General features: G+C 51.8%; 1 protein-coding gene across 2 annotated transcripts in view; it reads left to right on the forward strand.

The window, feature by feature from the left end:
- The window catches only part of LOC147118334 (protein mono-ADP-ribosyltransferase PARP14-like), a 71290-nt gene that overhangs the window by 43215 nt on the left and 4072 nt on the right, over window positions 1–24003 (forward strand). Inside the window, exons 12-14 of one of the 2 annotated variants that reach the window (XM_085984400.1) lie at window positions 1787–2368; window positions 9228–9370; window positions 12674–12842. In XM_085984400.1, the coding sequence (XP_085840526.1) occupies window positions 1787–2368; window positions 9228–9370; window positions 12674–12842 (894 nt within the window). The remainder of the gene's footprint in view (window positions 1–1786; window positions 2369–9227; window positions 9371–12673; window positions 12843–24003) is intronic. The other variant, XM_085984401.1, reaches the window with a different exon arrangement.

The raw sequence follows: 24003 nt of genomic DNA on the forward strand, positions 1-24003 counted from the left end.
TCTGACCAGACCCGGACGCCGTGCTCCAGATGGGGTCTGACCAGACCCGGACACCGTGCTCCTGATGGGGTCTGACCAGACCCAGACACCGTGCTCCTGATGGGGTCTGACCAGACCCAGACGCCGTGCTCCAGATGGGGTCTGACCAGACCCGGACACCGTGCTCCAGATGGGGTCTGACCAGACCCGGACACCGTGCTCCAGATGGGGTCTGACCAGACCCGGACACCGTGCTCCAGATGGGGTCTGACCAGACCCGGACACCGTGCTCCAGATGGGGTCTGACCAGACCCGGACACCGTGCTCCAGATGGGGTCTGACCAGACCCGGACGCCGTGCTCCTGATGGCGTCTGACCAGACCCGGACGCCGTGCTCCTGATGGCGTCTGACCAGACCTGGACACCATGCTCCAGATGGGGTCTGACCAGACCCGGACGCCGTGCTCCTGATGGGGTCTGACCAGACCCGGACACGGTGCTCCAGATGGGGTCTGACCAGACCCGGACACGGTGCTCCAGATGGGGTCTGACCAGACCCGGACGCCGTGCTCCAGATGGGGTCTGACCAGACCCGGACGCCGTGCTCCTGATGGGGTCTGACCAGACCCGGACGCCGTGCTCCTGATGGGGTCTGACCAGACCCGGACGCCGTGCTCCTGATGGGGTCTGACCAGACCCAGACGCCGTGCTCCAGATGGGGTCTGACCAGACCCAGACGCAGTGCTCCAGATGGGGTCTGACCAGACCCAGACGCCGTGCTCCTGATGGGGTCTGACCAGACCCAGACGCCGTGCTCCTGATGGGGTCCGATCGAGGCTCTGTATAACTGTAGCATCACTTCCTTCGCCTTGTTACCAGGTTGTTGCGACAAAGTGTAGAGTGGCCGTAAGTTCAAGTTTTGTAATCTAGTGAGATCTGCTGTGCTCGCTGACACACAGCGTGAATAATCACCCGGTAAACCTCACTGGAAAGGGCACCCGGGTCGTGGCAGGGCGGGATTCAGCTGTGATGCCCACCCAAGGGTGCATTACAACAACAATCACTTGCATTTATATACAGCATTTTGACGTCGTAAAACGTCCCAAGGTGCGACACAGGAGCGTAATCAAACAAAATTTGACATCGAGCAATATAAGGAGATATTAGGACAGGTGAAAAAAAGCTTGGTCATACTGGTGGGTTTAAAGGAGGAGAGAGGTGTTTAGGGAGGGAATTCCAGAGCTTGGGGCCCAGGCAGCTGAAGGCACGGCCACCAGTGGTGGAGCGATTATAATCGGGGATGCTCAAGAGGCCAGAATTAAAGGAGGAGGGAGAGAAGCCTAGAGCTTCGGGCCTACACGGCTGAAGGCACGGCCGCCCATGGTGGGGCGAATGGATTAGGGGGGATGGACAAGAGGCCAGAATTGGAGGAGCACCGAGATCTTGTGGGGGTGGAGCAGGTTCCAGAGATAGCGAGAGGGGGAGGGCCATGGTGGGATTTGAACACAAGGATGGAGAATTTTAAAATCAAGACGAGAGCCAGTGTGTGTCAGCGAGCACAGGGGCGATGGGTGAACAGGACTTGGTGCGAGTCAGGATACTGGGCAGCCAGGTTTGGGGTGAGCTGAAGTTTACGGAGGGTGAAAGGTGGCCAGGAGAACGTTGGGAAGAGTTGGAGTCTGGAGGTAACAAAAGGCAGGGACGAGGGTTTCAGCGGCAGGGGGTGGAGACGGGGGGGGGGGGGGCCCCGATGTTACGGCTGCTTCTGAAAATAACATGATGAAACTGGCGCCTTGTTCTCCCGTAGAATTGCCGAACACTGCGCAGAGACGGGAGGGGACGTCCCACATCCCTGAGAAGCACGAGAGCGACGAGGCTGTGCAGCCGGCGGTGATTAACGTGTTCGGCAGGGACGGACCGAGCGTGCGGGAGGCCGTGTCCCGCCTCCAGAGAGTCCGCAACGCTAATTTCCGGGAGGAGGACGCCACCTACGCCTGCCCGGCCCGGCTGACGACGGCCGAGATCGAGGGGCTCCTGCAGCTGGGCCAGCTACATGGCGTCCACGTGACGGTGGAGAGAGGGCGGGTGAGGGCACGGGGCGAGGTCGAGAAGGTCAAGGGCGCCCTGGCCGCCGCCTGCCGGGCGCTGGAGGTCGCAGCCCGCAGGGAGCAAGACGAGCTGCTGTCCACTGTCCGCTGGTACTTCATCCTCAACGGCAAGGAGATGCCCTTTGACCCAGAAGCCAACTTTCAGCTGGAGCACAGCCATGGCAACAAGGTCACGGTGAAAGTGCAGGATTACACGTTCCTCGTTGATCTGCGTCGCAAAGAGGCCGAAGTGAGAGAGACCAGCGAAATGCTCAAGATCAAGAGGATAGAAGCTCGTGCGGGTAATGCCACAAATTCTCGAACTTATTATTCAAACACATTTCCACGCAGCCAATTTTCATCCCCTCCACCACCAAAGGCCATTGGTGCCAACCATGCTTAAATCATCCTAGGGCAGGTACAGCACGGGTTAGATACAGAGTAAAGCTCCCTCTACACTGCCCCATCAAACACTCCAGGGCAGGTACAGCATGGGTTAGATAGAGTAAAGCTCCCTCTACACTGCCCCATCAAACACTCCCAGGGCAGGTACAGCATGGGTTAGATACAGAGTAAAGCTCCCTCTACACTGTCCCATCAAACACTCCCAGGGCAGGTACAGCATGGGTTAGATAGAGTAAAGCTCCCTCTACACTGCCCCATCAAACACTCCAGGGCAGGTATAGCATGGGTTAGATACAGAGTAAAGCTCCCTCTACACTGCCCCATCAAACACTCCAGGGCAGGTACAGCATGGGTTAGATAGAGTAAAGCTCCCTCTACACTGCCCCATCAAACACTCCAGGGCAGGTACAGCATGGGTTAGATACAGAGTAAAGCTCCCTCTACACTGCCCCATCAAACACTCCCAGGGCAGGTACAGCACGGGTTAGATACAGAGTAAAGCTCCCTCTACACTGTCCCATCAAACACTCCCAGGGCAGGTACAGCACGAGTTAGATACAGAGTAAAGCTCCCTCTACACTGTCCCATCAAACACTCCCAGGGCAGGTACAGCACAGGGTTAGATACAGAGTAAAGCTCCCTCTACACTGTCCCATCAAACATTCCCAGGGCAGGTACAGCACGGGTTAGATACAGAGTAAAGCTCCCTCTACACTGTCCCATCAAACACTCCCAGGGTAGGTACAGCACAGGTTAGAATCAGAGTAAAGCTCCCTCTACACTGTCCCATCAAACACTCCCAGGGCAGGTACAGTGTGGGTTAGATACAGAGTAAAGCTCCCTCTACACTGTCCCATCAAACACTCCCAGGGCAGGTACAGCACGGGTTAGATACAGAGTAAAGCTCCCTCTACACTCTTTGATAGTACATAATGATTAATTTTGAAAGGTATAAATCAAAAGCGGAATTCTTTGAGAAAACACATCCCAGTTTGAATTTTTCAGCACAGAAACAGGCCATTCAGTCCAACTGGTGCACGCCAGTGTCGATGTTGCACCGGAGCCTCCTATCACCCTCTTCATCTCACCCCATCAGCATATCCTTCTATCCCTTTCTCCCTCATGTGTCTGTCCAGACTCCCCTTAAATGCCTTTTATGCTATTCGCCTCAACCACTCCCTGTGACAGCGAGTTCCACATTCTCACCACTCCCTGTGACAGCGAGTTCCACATTCTCACCACTCCCTGTGACAGCGAGTTCCACATTCTCACCACTCCCTGTGACAGCGAGTTCCACATTCTCACCACTCCCTGTGGCAGTGAGTTCCACATTCTCACCACTCCCTGTGACAGCGAGTTCCACATTCTCACCACTCCCTGTGACAGCGAGTTCCACATTCTCACCACTCCCTGTGACAGCGAGTTCCACATTCTCACCACTCCCTGTGGCAGCGAGTTCCACATTCTCACCACTCTCTGGGTAAAGAAGTTTCGCCTGAATTCCCTATTGGATTTATTAGTGACTCTCTTATATTTATAACCCCCTCGTTCTGATGTCCCGCATAAGGGGAAACATCTTCTCTGCATCTACCCTATCGAATCCCTTTCATAATCTTAAATACCTCTATCAGGTCACCACTCCGTCCTCTCTTTTCCAGAGCAAAGAGCTCCAGCCTGTTCAGTCTTAGCTCATAGTTATAACCTCGCAATTCTGGTATCATCCTTGTGCAAAAAAGATTTACATTCTCCAGTGCCTCTACATCTTTTTGTAAGATGGAGGCCAGAATGGTGCACAGAGCTCCAAGTGTGATATGGAGACCAGAACTGTGCACACTGCTCCCAGTGTGATATGGACTCCAGAACTGTGCACACTGCTCCCAGTGTGATACGGACTCCAGAACTGTGCACACTGCTCCCAGTGTGATACGGTGACCAGAACTGTGCACAGTGCTCCCAGTGTGATATGGAGACCAGAACTGTACACAGTGCTCCCAGTGTGATATGGAGACCAGAACTGTACACAGTGCTCCAAGTGTGATATGGAGACCAGAACTGTGCACAGTGCTCCCAGTGTGATATGGAGACCAGAACTGTGCACAGTGCTCCCAGTGTGATATGGAGACCAGAACTGTACACAGTGCTCCCAGTGTGATATGGAGACCAGAACTGTGCACAGTGCTCCAAGTGTGATATGGAGACCAGAACTGTGCACAATGCTCCAAGTGTGATATGGAGACCAGAACTGTGCACAGTGCTCCCAGTGTGATATGGAGACTAGAACTGTGCACAGTGCTCCCAGTGTGATATGGACTCCAGAACTGTACACAGTGCTCCCAGTGTGATATGGAGACCAGAACTGTGCACAGTGCTCCAAGTGTGATATGGACTCCAGAACTGTGCACAGTGCTCCCAGTGTGATATGGAGACCAGAATTGTGCACAGTGCTCCCAGTGTGATATGGACTCCAGAACTGTGCACAGTGCTCCCAGTGTGATATGGAGACCAGAACTGTGCACAGTGCTCCCAGTGTGATATGGACTCCAGAACTGTGCCCAGTGCTCCCAGTGTGATATGGAGACCAGAACTGTGCACAGTGCTCCCAGTGTGATATGGACTCCAGAACTGTGCACAGTGCTCCCAGTGTGATATGGACTCCAGAACTGTGCACAGTGCTCCCAGTGTGATATGGACTCCAGAACTGTGCACAGTGCTCCCAGTGTGATATGGACTCCAGAACTGTGCACAGTGCTCCCAGTGTGATATGGAGACCAGAACTGTACACAGTGCTCCCAGTGTAATATGGAGACCAGAACTGTACACAGTGCTCCCAGTGTGATATGGAGAACAGAACTGTGCACAGTGTTCCCAGTGTGATATGGAGACCAGAACTGTACACAGTGCTCCCAGTGTGATATGGACTCCAGAACTGTACACAGTGCTCCCAGTGTGATATGGGGACCAGAACTGTGCACAGTGCTCCCAGTGTGATATGGAGAACAGAACTGTACACAGTGCTCCCAGTGTGATATGGACTCCAGAACTGTACACAGTGCTCCCAGTGTGATATGGAGAACAGAACTGTGCACAGAGCTCCAAGTGTGATATGGAGACCAGAACTGTGCACAGTGCTCCCAGTGTGATATGGAGACTAGAACTGTGCACAGTGCTCCCAGTGTGATATGGAGACCAGAACTGTGCACAGTGCTCCAAGTGTGATATGGAGACCAGAACTGTGCACAGTGCTCCCAGTGTGATATGGACTCCAGAACTGTGCACAGTGCTCCCAGTGTGATATGGACTCCAGAACTGTGCACAGTGCTCCCAGTGTGATATGGACTCCAGAACTGTGCACACTGCTCCCAGTGTGATATGGACTCCAGAACTGTGCACAGTGCTCCCAGTGTGATATGGACTCCAGAACTGTGCACAGTGCTCCCAGTGTGATATGGAGACCAGAACTGTGCACAGTGCTCCCAGTGTGATATGGACTCCAGAACTGTGCACAGTGCTCCCAGTGTGATATGGACTCCAGAACTGTACACAGTGCTCCAAGTGTGATATGGAGAACAGAACTGTGTACAGTGCTCCCAGTGTGATATGGAGACCAGAACTGTGCACAGTGCTCCAAGTGTGATATGGACTCCAGAACTGTGCACAGTGCTCCCAGTGTGATATGGAGACCAGAACTGTGCACAGTGCTCCCAGTGTGATATGGACTCCAGAACTGTGCACAGTGCTCCCAGTGTGATATGGACTCCAGAACTGTACACAGTGCTCCCAGTGTGATATGGACTCCAGAACTGTGCACAGTGCTCCCAGTGTGATATGGAGACCAGAACTGTGCACAGTGCTCCCAGTGTGATATGGACTCCAGAACTGTGCACAGTGCTCCCAGTGTGATATGGACTCCAGAACTGTGCACAGTGCTCCCAGTGTGATATGGAGACCAGAACTGTGCACAGTGCTCCAAGTGTGATATGGAGACCAGAACTGTGCACAGAGCTCCAAGTGTGATATGGAGACCAGAACTGTGCACAGTGCTCCCAGTGTGATATGGACTCCAGAACTGTGCACAGTGCTCCCAGTGTGATATGGAGACCAGAACTGTGCACAGAGCTCCAAGTGTGATATGGACTCCAGAACTGTGCACAGAGCTCCCAGTGTGATATGGAGAACAGAACTGTGCACAGTGCTCCCAGTGTGATATGGACTCCAGAACTGTGCACAGAGCTCCCAGTGTGATATAGAATCATAGAAAAATTATGACACACAAGGAGGCCATTCAGCCCATCGTGTCTGTGCCGGTCAGAAAAGAGCTCACCACCCTAATCCCGCCTTCCAGCACTTGCTCCATAGCCCTCTAGGTTACGGCACTTCAGGTGCATATCCAAGTACTTTTTAAATGTGATGAGGGTCTCTGCCTCTACCACCCTTTCGAACAGTGAGTTCCAGACCCCCACCACCCTCTGGGTGTAAAAATTCTCAACCCCCCTCTAATCCTTCTACCAACTACTTTAAATCTATGCCCCATGGTTCTTGACCCTTCTACTAAGGGAAATAGGTTCTTCCTATCCACTCTATCTGGGCCCCTCATAATTTTATGCATCTCAATTAAATCTCCCCTCAGCCTCCCCTGTTCCAAGGAAAACAACCCCAGCCTGTCCAGTCTTTCCTCATAGCTAAAGTTTTCCAGTCCTGGCAACATCCTCGTAAATCTCCTCTGCACCCGCTCTAGTGCAATCACATCCTTCATGTAATGTGACCAGAACTGCACGCAGTACTCTAGCTATGGCCTAACTAGTGTTTTATACAGTTCAAGCATAACTTCCTTGCTCTTATGCTTCGGCTAATAAAGGAAAGCATTCTGTATGCCTTTTTAACTACTATATCGACCTGTCCTGCTACCTTTAAGGTTCTGTGGACATACACTCCAAGGTCCCTCATGTTCCTCCATACCTATCTGTATCCTCGCATTAATTGTCTATTCCCTTGCCTGGCTGCCCCCCACCGCCCCCCAAATGCATTACCTCACACTTTTCCAGATTGAATTCCATTTGCCACTTTTCTGCCCAACTGACCAGTCCATTGATATTTTCCCGTAGTCTAAAGCTTTCCTCTTCACCGTCAACCACACGGCCAATTTTTATATTATCATGCCCCCTACATTTAAGTCTAAATCATTAATATATACTACAAAAAGTAAGGGACTGAGCCCTGTGGAACCCCACTGGAAACGGCCTTCCAGTGGCAAAAATTCCCCTCAACCATTGCTTCCTGCCACTGAGCCAATTTTGGATCCAATTTGCCACTCTCCCTTGGATCCCATGGATTTTTACTTTTTTGATCAGCCTGCCATGTGGGACCTTGTCAAAAGCCTTGCTAAAATCCATGTAGACTGCATCAAATGCACTGCCCTCATTGACCCTCCTTGTTACATAGAAGATAGGAGCAGGAGTAGGCCATTCGGCCCCTCGAGCCTGCTCCGCCATTCAATGAGATCATGGCTGATCATCCAAATTCAGTACCCTGTCCCTGCCTTCTCCCCATATCCCTTGATCCCTTTAGCCTCAAGAAATATATCTAACTCCTTGAATATATTTAATGAATTGGCCTCTACTGCCTTCTGTGGTAGAGAATTCCACAGGTTCACCACTCTCTGGGTGAAGAAATTCCTCCTCATCTCTGTCCTAAATGACTTACCCCTTATCCTTAGACTGTGACCCCTGGTTCTGGTCTCCCCAACCATCGGGAACATCCTTCCTGCATCCAGTCTGTCTAGTCCTGTCAGAATTTTATAAGTTTCAATGAGATCCCCTCTCATTCTTCTAAACTCTAGCGAATATAAGCCTAATCGACCCAATCTCTCCTCATACGTCATTCCTGCCATCCCAGGTATCAGTCTGGTGAATCTTCGCTGAACTCCCTCCATGGCAAGAACATCCTTCCTCAGATAAGGCGACCAAAACTGCACACAATACTCAAGGTGTGGTCTCACCAAGGCCCTGTACAACTGTAGCAAGACACCCTTGTTCCTGTACTCGAATCCTCTCGCTACCAAGGCCAACATACCATTTGCCTTCTTAACCGCCTGCTGCACCTGCTCAAAGAATTCAATCAAGTTAGTCAGACACGACCTTCCCTTAACAAACCCATGCTGACTGTCCCTGATGAATGCCTTTCTAAATGAAGGTTTATACTGTCCCTCAGAATTGATTCCAGTAATTTTCCCACCACCGAGGCAAGAACTGTGCACAGTGCTCTAAGTGTGGTCTAACCAAGGTTCTATACAAGTTAATATAACTTCTCTGCTTTTGAATTCTATCCCCCTAGAAATGAACCCCAGTGCTTTGTTTGCTTTTTGTAACGGCCTTGTTAACCTGCATCGCTACTTTTAGTACAATAGCAAAATACTGCGGGTGCTGGAAATCTGAAATAAAAACAGAAAATGCTGGAAACCCTCAGCAGGCCAGGCAGCATCCGTGGAGAGAGAAACAGAGTCAACGTTTCAGGTTCTGATGAAGGGTCCCAGACCTGAAACGTTAACTCTGTTTCTCTCTCCACGGATGCTGCCTGGCCTGCTGAGCGTTTCCAGCATTTTCTGTTGTTATTTTGCTACTTTTAGTGATTTGTGTGTCTGTACCCACCAGATCCCTCTGTTCCTCCACCTCATATAGCTCCTCACTGGCAGTGTTCAGATGAGAAAATGGCCAACCTGTGTTCGGGGATTTACCTGTTTGATCCCTTCTCTCATTCTAGACAGGAACCAGCCGGGTAACTGGGAAGATATGAAAGACAAACAGATGATGATGTTCTTGTTGGATAAGGGTTCTGAAGAGTATCAGAGAGTGGCGAAGAAATTCAGCGAAAGTTTCCAACCGCAAGCAATAGAAATAATTAGAGTGAGTTCATCATTTCTTGTGGTGTCAACCGTTGTTCAGTGGGTCCCACTCTCGCCTTAGTTAGAAGCCATGCGTTCAAGTCCCACTCAACAGATTCGATACCCATAATCTGACACTCCCCATTTGCCAGTAACTGAGGGAGCGCTGCACTGTCGGAGAGCAGTACTGGGAGGGCTGCACTGCTGGAGGGGGCAGTACTGAGGGAGCGCTGCACTGTTGCAGGGGGCTGTAGTGAGGGAGCGCTGCACTGTCGGAGGGGGCAGTACTGAGGGAGTGCTGCACTGTCGGAGGGGCAGTACTGAGGGAGCACTGCACTGTCGGAGGGGGCAGTACTGAGGGAGTGCTGCACTGTCGGAGAGGCAGTACTGAGGGAGTGCTGCACTGTCGGAGGGGCAGTACTGAGGGAGTGCTGCACTGTCGGAGAGGCAGTACTGAGGGAGTGCTGCACTGTCGGAGGGGCAGTACTGAGGGAGCGCTGCACTGTCGGAGAGGCAGTACTGAGGGAGTGCTGCACTGTCGGAGGGGGCAGTACTGAGGGAGTGCTGCACTGTTGGAGGGGCAGTACTGAAGGAGTGCTGCACTGTCGGAGGGGCAGTACTGAGGGAGTGCTGCACTGTCTGAGGGGGCAGTACTGAGGGAGCGCTGCACTGTTGGAGGGGCAGTACTGAGGGAGTGCTGCACTGTGGGAGGGGCAGTACTGAGGGAGCGCTGCACTGTGGGAGGGGCAGTACTGAGGGAGCGCTGCACTATACATGTACAGAAGCTGACACTGAATCACACACAGGCCGTACAAAATTCTTACAGGGCTTGACAGGGTAGATGCTGAGAGGCTATTTTCCTCTGGCTGGAGAGTCTAGAACCAGGGGTCACAGTCTCGGAATAAGGGGTCGACCAAGTAGGACTGAGATGAGGAATTTCTTTACTCATAGGGTTGTGAATCTTTGGAATTCTCTGCCCCAGAGGCTGTGGAGGCTCAGTCATTGGGTATATTCAAGACAGAGATCGATAGATTTTTGGATATTAAGGGACTCGAGGGATTTGGGGATAGTGCAGGAAAGTGGAGAGGAGGTGGCAGATCAGCCCTGATCTTATTGAATGGCGGAGCAGGCTCGAGGGGCCGAATGGCCGACTCCTGCTTCCATTTCTTATGTTCTTATCGAGCAAATGTCTGTGTGTTTGGTCTCAGTTAAAGTGAGCATGAAAGTGTTGTTTAAAATCCCAACTGGTTGATCTTTCGGGGGAAGGAAACCTGCCGTCCTTACCCGGCCTGGGCCTATACATGCGTCCATTCCCCACACCAAAAGACGGTCGTCTCGTACCTGCCTCCCAATGCGGCCTAGCAAGCCGCTCATTGGCCCAGAGAAGGCCGACGAGATGATCTTCGCTCGGCGAACGATTCCTAGAAGAAAAATTATCAGCTGCCGAAAACCGTCAAAAAAAAAAAAAAAAAAAAAATCCAAACAAAATCTTTTTGTATCAATAAGAAATAAGAGCAAGGGCCCTACGGTCCCTCGAGTCTGCTCCGCCATTCAATAAGCTCATGGCTGACCTTCAACCTGAACTCCACCTTCCCGCACTTTCCCCAAATCCCTCGATTCCCCACGAGACCAAAAATCTATCGATCTCTGTCTTGAATATACTCAACGACTGAGCCTCCACAGCCCTCTGGGGTAGAGAATTCCAAAGATTCACCGCCCTCTGAGTGAAGAAATTTCTCCTCATCTCAGTCCTAAATGGCCGACCCCTTATTCTGAGACTGTGACCCCTGGTTCTAGACTCCCCAGACAGAGGAAACATCCTCCCTGCATCTACCCTGTCAAGCCCTGTAAGAATTTTGTATGTTTCAATAAGATCACCTCTCATTCTTCTAATCTCTAGTGAATATCGGCCTAGTCTCCTCAATCTCTCCTCATAGGACAATCCCCCCATCCCAGGAACCAGTCTGGTGAACCTTCGTTGCACCGCCTCTATGGCAAGTATATCCTTCCTTAGGTAAGGAGACCAAAACTGTACACAATACTCCAGGTGTGGTCTCACCAGGGCCCTATATAATTGCAGTAAGACTCTCTTATGATAGCAAAATACTGCGGATGCTGGAAATCCGAAATAACAACAGAAAATGCTGGAAAAACTCAGCAGGCCAGGCAACATCCGTGGAGAGAGAAAGAATCAACGTTTCAGGTCGAAACCCTTCGTCAGGACTGAGAAAAAACACAGGAAATGAAACCGATGAAAAGGCCAGTTTGGGGGCTGGGAAATGGGGATGAGAGAACAAAAGGGAAGTGAAGAGACATTAAGAGGTATTCAAAACCAGACGAGATGGTGATAGGACTAGTGGAGACAAAAGACTGCTCTAGATTAGGTGTGAAATGCGCTGGCAGAATGGGAGACAGCTGCCATGTGGGAGAGAGAAAAGGGGGGAAGGGCACAAAACAAAGGTGTGGATAAAAAATATATAAAAATATAATAGGGGCCGAGGTTATGATCTGAAATTGTTCAACTCGATATTGAGTCCGGAAGGCTGTAAAGTGCCTGATCAGATGATTTGCTGTTCCTCGAGCTTACGCTGAGCTTCCGTGGAACAATGCAAGAGCCCGAGTACAGTGAGGTCTGAGTGGGAATGGGGCGATGAATTAAAATGACAGGTGACCAGAAGTTCGGGGTCACCCTTACGGACTGAACGGAGGTGTTCCGCAAAGCGGTCACCCAATCTGCGTTTGGTCTCCCCAATGTAGAGGAGACCGCATCGTGAGCAGCGAATACAGTATACTAGATTGCGAGAAGTACAAGTAAATGGCTGTTTCACCTGGAAGGGGTGTTTGGGGCCCTGTACAGTGGGAAGGGGGGAGGTAGAGGGGCAGGTGTTACATCTCCTCCACTTGCACGGGAAGGTGCCGGGGAAAGGGTGTTGGGGGTGATAGAGGAGTGGACCAGGGTGTCTCGGAGGGAGCGGTCCCGACGGAATGCTGAAAGGGGAGGGGAAGATGCGTTTGGTGGTGGGATCACATTGGATCATGCCCAAACTGGCCTTTTAATCTGTTTCATTTCCTGTGCTTTTTCAATCCTGACGAAGGGTTTCGACCTGAAACGTTGACTCTGTTTCTCTCTCCACGGATGTTGCGTGGCCTGCTGAGTTGTTCCAGCATTTTCTGTTGTTATTTCTTTACTCTTACACTCAAATCCTCTTGTAATAAAGGCCAACATACCATTTGCTGTACCTGCATGTGAACTTTCTGTGATTGGTGTACAAGGACACCCAGGTCCCTCTGATTAACCGTGGTCAATCTTTGCCGCCGTCTGTAGATTGACAGGACCCAGAATGTTTATCTGTGGGCCGCGTACCTGGCCAAGAAGTTGGCCATGGGAGCTGAACAGCATTCGCAGGAGAAAATTCTTTATCACGCCACGAACTACAGTGACAACGTGGACATTTACATCCAAGGGTTCAGGAGGAGATCTACTTCAGTAAATGGTACGTAAGGTGTAAAACGGGAATAGTAGACCGAGTCTACCGTAGTTTTGGTCACAGGCTGATTAACGGTCAGGCATTGCGGCGTTCTTATTGTTCCTCGTAACATAGCTCTTCCCCGGGAGAATGGAAGGATTCGTGGGCTGACTAACAAGCCACAACGTGACGCTCCTTCCATCTTCATACCAGCCGCTATGGGTGGCCAGTTGGTCCTACACAGCAGGATCCCACAACACATGCGACGAGCTGGGGCCTACCCGCCGCCCCCGCCGACGGACGAGACCGTCCCCGCTGCACATCAACCCAGAATTCAGACCCGGAGCTCCGGTCTCCGCTCGCCGGGACTGTCCCGTAGCGGAGTTCTAACCCTGCACCTTCTGACTCCGAGGCGGAAGATGCTGCCACCATCACCAGCAGCAACAACTTGCATTTATACGGTGCCTTTAATGCAGTAAAACGTCCCCCAAGGCGCTTCACAGGAGCATAAATCAGACAAAATTTGACACCAAGCCAGATAAGGCGATATCAGGACCAAAAGCTCGGTCAAAGAGGTGGGGTTTAAGGAGCGTCTTAAAGGAGGAGAGCGACGTAGAGAGGCGGAGAGGTTTAGGGAGGGAATCCCAGAGCTTAGGGCCCAGGCAGCTGAAGGCACGGCCACCACTGGTGGAACGATTAATATCGGGGATGCTCAAGAGGCCGGAATTAGAGGAGCGCAGAGATCTCTGGGGGGTTGTAGGGCTGGAGGTGGGAGGGACGAGGCCATGGAGGGATTTGAAAACCAGGATGAGAATTTTAAAATTGAGGCTTTGTCAGTGAGTGATGGGTGAACGGGACTTGGAGCGAGTTAGGACGCGGGGCAGCAGTGTTTCAGATGAGCTCAGGTTTATGGAGGGTGGAAGGTGGCAGGCTGGCCAGGTGAGCGAGTCAAATGCTCGCTCCTGCTGAGGGTTTAACTGAGAGACAGAGACCAGCAAGGGCCAATGCAAGATTAGTTGATCTCCACTAGAGCAAGTGGCTGGGGAGGGTGGAATTGATACAGTTGGCCTCATCTGCCTCGGGGTTATGGAGAGGACAAGTGATCCTGACTGGAAAAGTGAAGAAAGAACTCCCTAATCATGCCGCATCTTTCACAACCTCAGGATGCCCCAAAGCGCTTCACAGCCAATGAAGTACTTTTTGAAGTGCAGTCACTGTTGTAATGTAGGGAAATCCGGCAGCCAATTTCTGCACAGCAAGCTCCCAAAAAACAGCAATGTGATAATGGCCAGATCATCTGTTTCTTTTCAGTGACGTTGTGTTCAGGGATAAATATTGGGCCCCGGGACACCGGGGAGAACCACCCCCCACCCCCCCCCCCCCCCCCCCGCTTTTCATCCAATAGTGGCTGTGGGATCTTTTAGGTCCACCAGACAGTGCAGCGCTCCCTCAGTACTGCCCCTCCGACAGTGCAGCGCTTCCTCAGTACTGCCCCTCCGACAGTGCGGCGCTTCCTCAGTACTGCCCCTCCGACAGTGCGGCGCTCCCTCAGTACTGCCCCTCCGACAGTGCAGCGCTCCCTCAGTACTGCCCCTCCGACAGTGCGGCGCTTCCTCAGTACTGCCCCTCCGACAGTACGGCGCTCCCTCAGTACTGCCCCTCCGACAGTGCGGCGCTTCCTCAGTACTGCCCCTCCGACAGTGCAGCGCTCCCTCAGTACTGCCCCTCCGACAGTGCAGCGCTCCCTCAGTACTGCCCCTCCGACAGTGCGGCGCTTCCTCAGTACTGCCCCTCCGACAGTGCAGCGCTCCCTCAGTACTGCCCCTCCGACAGTGCAGCGCTCCCTCGGTACTGACCCTCCGACAGTGCAGCGCTCCCTCAGTACTGCCCCTCCGACAGTGCAGCGCTCCCTCAGTACTGGCACCGGGGAGGTGTAGCCTGGATTATAGGGCTCGAGTCTCTGGAGCGGGACTTGAACCCACGACCTTCAGACTCAGAGTTGAGAGTGCTACGAACTGAGCCAAGGTGGGGGAGTTCTTCCCGGTGTCCTGGGGCCAATATTTATCTCTCAACCAACACCACCATAAACAGATGATCTGGTCTTTTACTTTACTTCTGTTTGTGGGAGCTTGCTGTGCATAAATTAGCTACTGCATTTCCGTCATTACTACACTTCAAACGTACTTCATTGGCTGTAAAGAAAAAGGATATTGAGGCACTGGAGGAAATGGGGAAAATATTTACAAGGCTGTTACCAGAATTGAGAGGATACAACAATCGGGAAGCATTGCGCAGACTGGGTCTCTTTTCTCTGATAGAGGCCTTTAAAATTAGGAAGGGGTTCCAAAGGGGTGGATGTGGGGAAACTGTTCCCACTTTCTTTCACATGGTGAGTGGTGAGAATGTGGAACAAGCTGCCTCGCGGCGTGGTTGAGGCTGAAAGCAGTGACGACTCATTTAAAGGGAGGCTTGATACATACGTGAGGGAGAAGAGAATAGAAGGATATGGGGTGGGAGTAAAGAAAGGAAGACTTGCATTTATATAGCGCCTTTCACGACCACCGGACGTCTCAAAGCGCTTTACAGCCAATGAAGTAGTTTTGAAGTGTAGTCACTGTTGTAATGTGGGAAATGCGGCAGCCAATTTGCGCACAGCAAGCTCCCACAAACAGCAATGTGATAATGACCAGATCATCTGTTTTTGTTATGTTGGTTGAGGGATAAATATTGCCCGGGACACCGGGGAGAACTTCCCTCTGCTCTTCTTCGAAATAGTGCCATGGGATCTTTTACCTCCACCTGAGACAGCAGACTGACAGACTTGGTTTATGGAATATGAGAGTAAGCTGCTTCAGTACTGCCCCTCCGACAGTGCAGCGCTCCCCCAGGACTGCCCCTCCGACAGTGCAGCGCTCCGACAGTGCAGCGCTCCCTCAGTACTGCCCCTCCGACAGTGCAGCGCTCCCTCAGTACTGCCCCTCCGACAGTGCAGCGCTCCCTCAGTACTGCCCCTCCGACAGTGCAGCGCTCCCTCAGTACTGCCCCTCCGACAGTGCAGCGCTCCCTCAGTACTGCCCCTCCGACAGTGCAGCGCTCCCTCAGTACTGCCCCTCCGACAGTGCAGCGCTCCCTCAGTACTGCCCCTCCGACAGTGCAGCGCTCCCTCAGTACTGCCCCTCCGACAGTGCAGCGCTCCCTCAGTACTGCCCCTCCGACAGTGCAGCGCTCCCTCAGTACTGCCCCTCCGACAGTGCAGCGCTCCCTCAGTACTGCCCCTCCGACAGTGCATGTCGGAGGGGCAGTACTGAGGGAGCACTGCACTGTCGGAGGGGGCAGTACTTGGAATATGAGAGTAAGCTTGCAGGGAACATAAAAACTGACTGTAAAATCTTTTATAGATATGTGAAGGGAAAAAGATTGGTGAAGTCAAGCGTAGGTCCCTTGCAGTCAGAATCAGGGGAATTTATAATGGGGAACAAAGAAATGGAGACCAACTAAATACATATTTTGGTTCTGTCTTCACAAAGGAGGACACAAATAACCTCCCAGAGATGCCGGGGAATATAGGGTCTGATGAAAGGGTGGAACTGAAAGAAATCAGTATTTGTAGGGAAATGGTGTTGGGAAAATTGATGGGACTGAAGGCCGATAAATCCCCAGGGCCTGATAATCTACATCCCAGGATACTTAAGGAAGTGGCCCTAGAAATAGTAGATGCATTGCTGATCATCTTCCAGAACTCGATAGACTCTGTGTCGAAGTCTCGACTCCCGAGTAAGACTCTTTAAACACAAAGTATCGTTAAAGACCGGCTTTATTTGCTTGCAAGGGAAGGGTTGTGTAGTCAAAAGCTACATCAGACCTCTTCGAAGTAATACAGAATTTGTAACATATTTATACAGTACAGAAACAAAACAGGCTTTCTATGCCACATGACATAATATTGAATCATACCTGATTACAAAGGCACAGACCTTGCAAATTACTGAAACAACGTATTCCAGGCTTTGTTAGAATAACGAACAGAAATACCTTGAGATAAGATTAACTAATCCTTTATTATGGGATCCTTCTGTTCTCCCACTGTACCAACTGAGCCTGTGGACCGATGTTTACCTTATCCTGTCCTTGGCTATTTGTTTGGTAAACGAGGCTCCTTGTTAAGCTTGTCACAGATAAGGAGTACGTATGTAGCATTCCTAAATTGTCTCATCCCCTTGAAACTGATTAGTGAATCATTCTGTCGGCCATTTGAGTTTTTATTCTATGCCCAGGAAGCCATTTTGTGTCTAAGTGAGAAACTGTACTTCCACATCTGGAACAGTACCCATGGATTGGAGGGTAGCTAATGTTACCCCACTATTCAAAAAAGGTGGTAGAGAAAAAGCGGGGAATTATAGACCGGTAAGCTTGACATCGGTAGTGGGGAAAATGCTAGAGTCCATTATAAAAGATGTAATAGCAGAGCACTTGGAAAGCAGTGACAGGATCGGACAAAGTCAACATGGATTTACAAAAGGTAAATCATGCTTGACTAATCTACTGGAATTTTTTGAGGATGTAACTGGTAAAATAGATAAGGGAGTACCAGTGGATGTGGTGTATTTGGACTTTCAGAAGGCTTTCGATAAGGTCCCACATAAGAGATTAGCGTGCAAAATTAAGGCACATGGGTGATACGCTTATCAATTATTCCATAAAAGGCGATGAATTAGGATAGTAATGAAAAGGTTTTTATTAACTAAAGAACAGAGCATGCCTCTCGTGGGCGACTGGTCCCAAGAAGGAAGTGGGCTGCCGAGCAGCCACCTTTATACCAGGTCACGTAGGCGGAGCCAGCTGAGGCATGCATTGGTACACAGTGAGTAGCAAGAGGTAACAATGTGCCAATAACGATAACAGTAGTGAACCACAGTGAACAACAATGAAAACAATAACAGTGGTTTACCACATTCACCCCTTGTTTAAAATTGAGTCCGGCGGGGTGAAGTGTGCTAAAAGTTCGTGTAGGTAAGTCTATCAGGAGGCCTTGTATGCCGTCCTGATCGTCGTAGCAGCGGCGGCGGTGGTGCAGTATCCAACGTCGAATCTGGTGTCTGAGTGGTCAACGAAGGGTCCTGGGGCTCCGGCATGCCGTCTACAGGGGTTGGGTTGGGAGAAGTGGTGGGGAATAACGGTGGTGATTCCGGGGCGCCCGAGGGTGCGAGGTCTCGTATGGAGACCGTGTCCTCCCGCCCGTCTGGGTATGCCACGTAGGCATACTGGGGGTTGGCGTGTAGGAGGTTCACCCTCTCGACCAGGGGGTCCGTTTTATGGGTCCTCACGTGCCTCCGCAGTAGGACGGGCCCAGGAGAAGTCAGCCATGTCGGTAGCAAGGTTCCCGATGTGGACTTCCTGGGGAAAACGAACATTTGCTCATGAGGGGTGGCAGTACAAAGCAGTGACCGGATGGAGTGGAGCGCCGCAGGGAGGACCTCCTGCCAGCGAGAGGTCGGAAGGCCTTTAGATTTTACGGCTAAGAGGGCGGCCTTCCAAACCGTCGCATTCTCTCTTTCCACCTGGCCATTCCCCCGGGGGTTGTAGCTGGTGGTCCTGCTCGTAGCAATACCTCTCGCGAGCAGGTACTGCCGAAGTTCGTCGCTCATGAAAGAGGAGCCCCGGTCGCTATGTATATAGCTAGGGAACCCGAACAAGGCGAAGAGGTCATTCAGGCATTTGATGATCGTGGTACTGGTCATGTCTGGGCAAGGGATGGCAAAGGGAAAACGGGAGTACTCATCAACTATGTTGAGGAAGTACACGTTGCGGTCAGAGGAAGGGAGAGGCCCCTTAAAGTCGATGCTCAAGCGCTCGAAGGGGCGGGTAGCCTTGATCAGGCGTGCTCTGTCTGGCCTATAAAAATGCGGTTTGCATTCGGCACAGGTTTGGCAGTTCCTGGTCATAGTCCTGACCTCCTCGATGGAGTAGGGCAGGTTGCGGGCCTTAATGAAGTGGCAGAATCTGGTGACCCCGGGGTGGCAGAGGTCATTGTGGAGGGTCCGCAGTCTATCAACCTGCGCGTTGGCGCATGTACCTCGTGATGGAGCATCTGGGGGCTCATTGAGTTTCCCGGGCCGGTACAAGATATCGTAATTGTAGGTGGCGAGTTCAATTCTCCACCTCAAGATCTTGTCGTTCTTGATTTTGCCCCTCTGCTTATTATTGAACATAAAAGCAACAGAACGCTGGTCAGTGAGAAGGGTAAATCGTTTTCCGGCCAGGTAATGCCTCCAGTGCCGCACCGCTTCCACAATAGCCTGGGCCTCCTTTTCGACAGAGGAGTGTCGAATCTCGGGGCCCTGGAGGGTCCTTGAGAAAAAGGCCACGGGTCTCCCTGCCTGGTTAAGGGTTGCAGCTAGGGCGAAGTCGGACGCATCGCTCTCCACTTGGAAAGGGATGGACTCATCCACTGCGTGCATTGTGGCCTTCGCAATATCACTCTTGATAAGAGTGAAGGCTGCACCCGCCTCTGATGTCAGGGGGAAGGAGGTGGACTTGATGAGGGGTCTGGCTTTGTCTGCATAGTTGGGCACCCACTGAGCGTAGTAAGAGAAAAACCCCAGGCATCTCTTCAGTGCTTTTTGGCAGTGGGGGAGGGGGAGCTCCATAAGGGGGCGCATTCTGTCGGGGTCGGGCCCAATGACTCCGTTCTCCACTACGCAGCCGAGGATGGCAAGGCGCTTGGTGCGAAACATACATTTCTCCTTATTGTATGTTAGATTCAGCCGCTGGGCCGTACAGAGGAATTTCGCTAGATTAACGTCATGGTCCTGCTGGTCGTGGCCGCAGATGGTGACGTTATCCAGATAGGGAAAGGTGGCCTGCAGCGCGTTCTGGTCGACCATCCGGTCCATCTCCCTTTGGAAGACCGAAACCCCGTTGGTGACGCCGAAAGGAACCCTAAGGAAGTGGTAGAGGCGGCCGTTTGCCTCGAAGGCAGTATATTGGCGGTCCTCATGGCGGATAGGGAGTTGGTGGTATGCTGACTTAAGGTTAATGGTGGAGAATACCCTGCATTGCGCAATCTGATTGACCATATCAGATATGCGGGGAAGGGGGTATGCGTCCAGCTGGGTGTACCGGTTTATGGTTTGGCTGTAGTCAATGACCAGGCGGCGTTTATCGGCGGTCTTAACAACTACAACCTGGGCTCGCCAGGGGCTGGTGCTCCCTTCGATAATGCCCTCCTTCAGGAGCCGCTCCACCTCAGCGCTAATAAAAGCTCTGTCCCCGGCGCTGTACCGCCTGCTCTTGGTAGCGATGGGTTTACAGTCGCGGGTGAGGTTAGCGAACAGGGGAGGGGGGGGGACTTTGAGTGTGGAAAGACTGCAAGTGGTGCGCGGCGGGTGATTTGAAAACTGTTGGTTGCAGACTGTGAGTGGGGGGAGGGGTCCACCGTATGCCAATGTGACACACTTGAGGTGGCACTGAAAATCCAACCCTAGCAGAACGGCAGCGCAAAGACGGGGCAGGACAAGAAGTTTAAAATTTTTATATTCGGTGCCCCTAACCGAAAGGGTCACCACACAGTAGCCGCCGACGTCCGTTGAATGGGACTTGGACGCCATAGAAATCCGATGGCGCGTTGGCAGGACCGTGAGGGAGTGGCTACGCACCGTATCGGGGTGAATAAAACTCTCCGTGCTCCCGCTGTCAAACAGGCAAGTAGTGGCGCGGCCGTTTACCGTAATGTCCATCATGGACCTGGACAGATGATGAGGGAGAGCTTGATCCAGCGTAACGGAGGCCAGTGTATGGCTGAGTGAGCCGATATGGTCATCAGACGAGATGGTGGTCGATTCCGGAGACAAAATGGCGGTTGAGTGCGGCGGGCAAAATGGCGGCGGCCATGATTCCGATCCCCACGCGGCCGGAGGTGCACAAAATGGCGGAGAAGATGGCTGCCCCCACGGTTCACACGCGGCGCTGCTGGCGTTCACGGGTTTCCCTCTGCAGGCATTGGCGTAATGGCCTTTCTTCCCGCAGCCAGAGCAGGTAGCGGTCTTCGCCGGGCAGCGCGCTCTAGGGTGTTTTAACTGGCCACAGAAGTAGCATTTTTGGGCCTGGTTACGGGACATCGTTGCAGTAGTTGGTACCGGGGGCGGCGGTCCCAGTTGATTTCGGGACATTGCTGCAGTAGTTGGTACCGGGGGCGGCGGTCCCATGTCCCAAGGTCGCGATGGCCATGGCGCGGCACCGTTACGTGAGTATGCTTCGAGGTTTCGGTGGGCCGCATCTAGTGAGAGCACGAGGGCTACGGCCGTCTTCAGGTCGAGCTCCTTGCTTTCGAGCAGTCTCTGCCGGGAGTAGTCGGACTGGAGGCCCTTAACGAAGGCATCACAGATAAGTCCCTCCGCGTGCGCCGCAGCCGTTACCGCCTTACAGTCGCAGTCCCTGCAGAGTGCCTGTAACGCCCGTAAAAATGTCTCTACCGATTCCCCCGGTTTCTGCCTGCGGGATCCCAGGAGGTGTCTGGCGTAAATCGTATTCACTGGGCGCTTGTATTTCCCTTTTAGCAGGTCGAGAGCCGCCGTGTACGTAGTAGCGTCCCGGATGAGTGTATATACTTGAGGGCTCACCTGGGCGGTCAGAACTTTTAATTTGTTCTCCTCCGATGTCACGGCGGAGGCTTCTAGGAAGGATTCAAAGCAGCTCAGCCAGTGTTCGAAATTGGTAGCTGAACCCGCCGCTTGAGGGTCGAGGTCCAGGCATGCTGGTCTGAGGGCTCGCGGCAACGCCTGCTGTTGTTGCTGCTCAGGTCACGACATTTTAATTTTAGTTAATAAAATTGATACGCTTATCAATTATTCCATAAAAGGCGATGAATTAGGATAGTAATGAAAAGGTTTTTATTAACTAAAGAACAGAGCATGCCTCTCGTGGGCGACTGGTCCCAAGAAGGAAGTGGGCTGCCGAGCAGCCACCTTTATACCAGGTCACGTAGGCGGAGCCAGCTGAGGCATGCATTGGTACACAGTGAGTAGCAAGAGGTAACAATGTGCCAATAACGATAACAGTAGTGAACCACAGTGAACAACAATGAAAACAATAACAGTGGTTTACCACAATGGGATTGGGGGCAAGGTATTGACATGGATAGAGAACTGGTTGGCGGGCAGAAAGCAAAGAATTGGAATAAACTGGTCGTTTTCCGAGTGGCAGGCAGTGACTAGTGGGGTACCGCAAGGATCGGTCCTAGGACCCCTGCTGTTCACAATATATATTAATGATCTGGACGAGGGAATTGGATGTAATATTCAATTCAATTTTTATTTGTGTACTGCACAATGAAATGTTGATTTTTACAAGTCCTCCCAACAAATATCTCCAAATTTGCAGACGACACAAAGCTGGGTGGAAGGGTAAGCTGTGAGGAGGATGTCGTGAAACTCCAGTCCGATTTGGACAGATTGGGTGATTGGGCAGAAACGTGGCAAATGCACTATAATGTGGATAAATGTGAGGTTATCCACTTTGGTGGCAAAAACAGGAAGGCAGATTATTATTTGAATGGCAATAGATTGGGAGAAGGGGAAGTGCAAAGAGACCTGGGTGTTCTTGTGCACCAGTCGTTGAAGGTAAGCATGCAGGTGCAGCAGGCGGTTAAAAAGGCAAATGGTATGTTGGCCTTCGTAGCAAGAGGGTTCGAGTACAGGAACAAGGAGTCTTGCTACAGTTGTACAGGGCCTTGGTGAGACCGCACCTTGAGTATTGTGTGCAGTTTTGGTCGCCTTATCTGAGGAAGGACGTTCTTGCCATGGAAGGAGTGCAGCGAAGATTCACCAGACTGATACCTGGGATGGCAGGAATGACGTATGAGGAGAGATTGTCGATTGGGCTTATACTCACTGGAGTTTAGAAGATTGAGAGGGGATCTCATCGAAACCTATAAAATTCTGTCAGGCCTGGACAGACTAGATGCAGGAAGGATGTTTCTGATGGCCGGGGAGTCCAGAACCAGGGGTCATAGTCTAAGGATAAGGGGTAAGCCATTTAGGACTGAAATGAGGAGGAATTTCTTCACCCAGAGAGTGGTGAACCTGTGGAATTCTCTGCCACAGAGGGCGGTGGAGGCCAGTTCATTAAATATATTCAAGAAAGAGTTGGATATATTTCTTCAGGCTAAAGGGATCAAGGGATATGGGGAGAAGGCAGGGACAGGGTACTGAATTTGGATGATCAGCCATGATCTCATTGAATGGCGGAGCAGGCTCGAGGGGCCAAATGACCTACTCCTGCTCCTATCTTCTATGTTTCTATGTCTCATCCGAAAGATGGCACCTCCGACAGTGCGGCACTCCCTCAGCACTGCACTGGAGTGTCAGCCTAGATTTTTGTACTCAAGTCTCTGGAGTGGGACTTGAACCCACGACCTTCTGACTCCGAGGCAAGAATGTGCTACCAACTGAGTAGGGAGGGAAGAGGCTGGTGTGGAGTATAATCACCGTTATAGGCCAGTTGGGCCGAATACTATGTAAGACATCCCTCCTAAAGCGTGGTGCCCAGAATTGGCCACAATACTTCAGCTGAGGCCTAACCAGTGTTCTTTCTTGAAGCTGGTGAATGTTTGGAATTCTCTACCCCAGAGGGCTGTGGAGGCTCAGTTGATGAGTATATTCAAGGCCGAGATCGATAGATTTTTGGACTCTAGAGGAAGCGAGGGATATGGGGATCGGGCGGGGAAGTGGAGTTGAGGTCGATGATCAGCCATGATCTTATTGAATGGCGGAACAGGCTCGAGGGGCTGCGTGGCCGACTCCTGCTCCTAATTCTTGTGTTCTTAAACACATGAGGGAGAAAGGAACAGAAGGATCTGTTGATGAGGTTAGATGAAGAGGGGGTGGGAGGAGGCTCGTGTGGAGCATAAACACCGGCACGGACCAGTTGGGCCGAATGGCCTGTTCCTGTGCTGTAGATTGGATGTAAAATTGCTACATTTCCTGCGGGGATTCCCCTGTGATGTTGCCCTGTGATGCCGGTCGGTGACGCCCTGATGGGACTTTTCCACTTTATTTCATCGCCTCCCTGTCACGTTTGGCTGTCGCGTTGCCACTTGGTCCTGTGCAGCTTTGCCTTTTGTTTGTTTGTTTTTGTTGTTGCATCAAGTAACGTCGCCTGTGCAAAGACCTCCATCTGCTTGCCCAGCTTT

This window comes from Somniosus microcephalus, chromosome 4 (genome assembly GCF_052327205.1).
Source record: "Somniosus microcephalus isolate GS21.2 chromosome 4, FLI_Smic_1.0, whole genome shotgun sequence".
Lineage (NCBI taxonomy): Eukaryota > Metazoa > Chordata > Chondrichthyes > Squaliformes > Somniosidae > Somniosus > Somniosus microcephalus.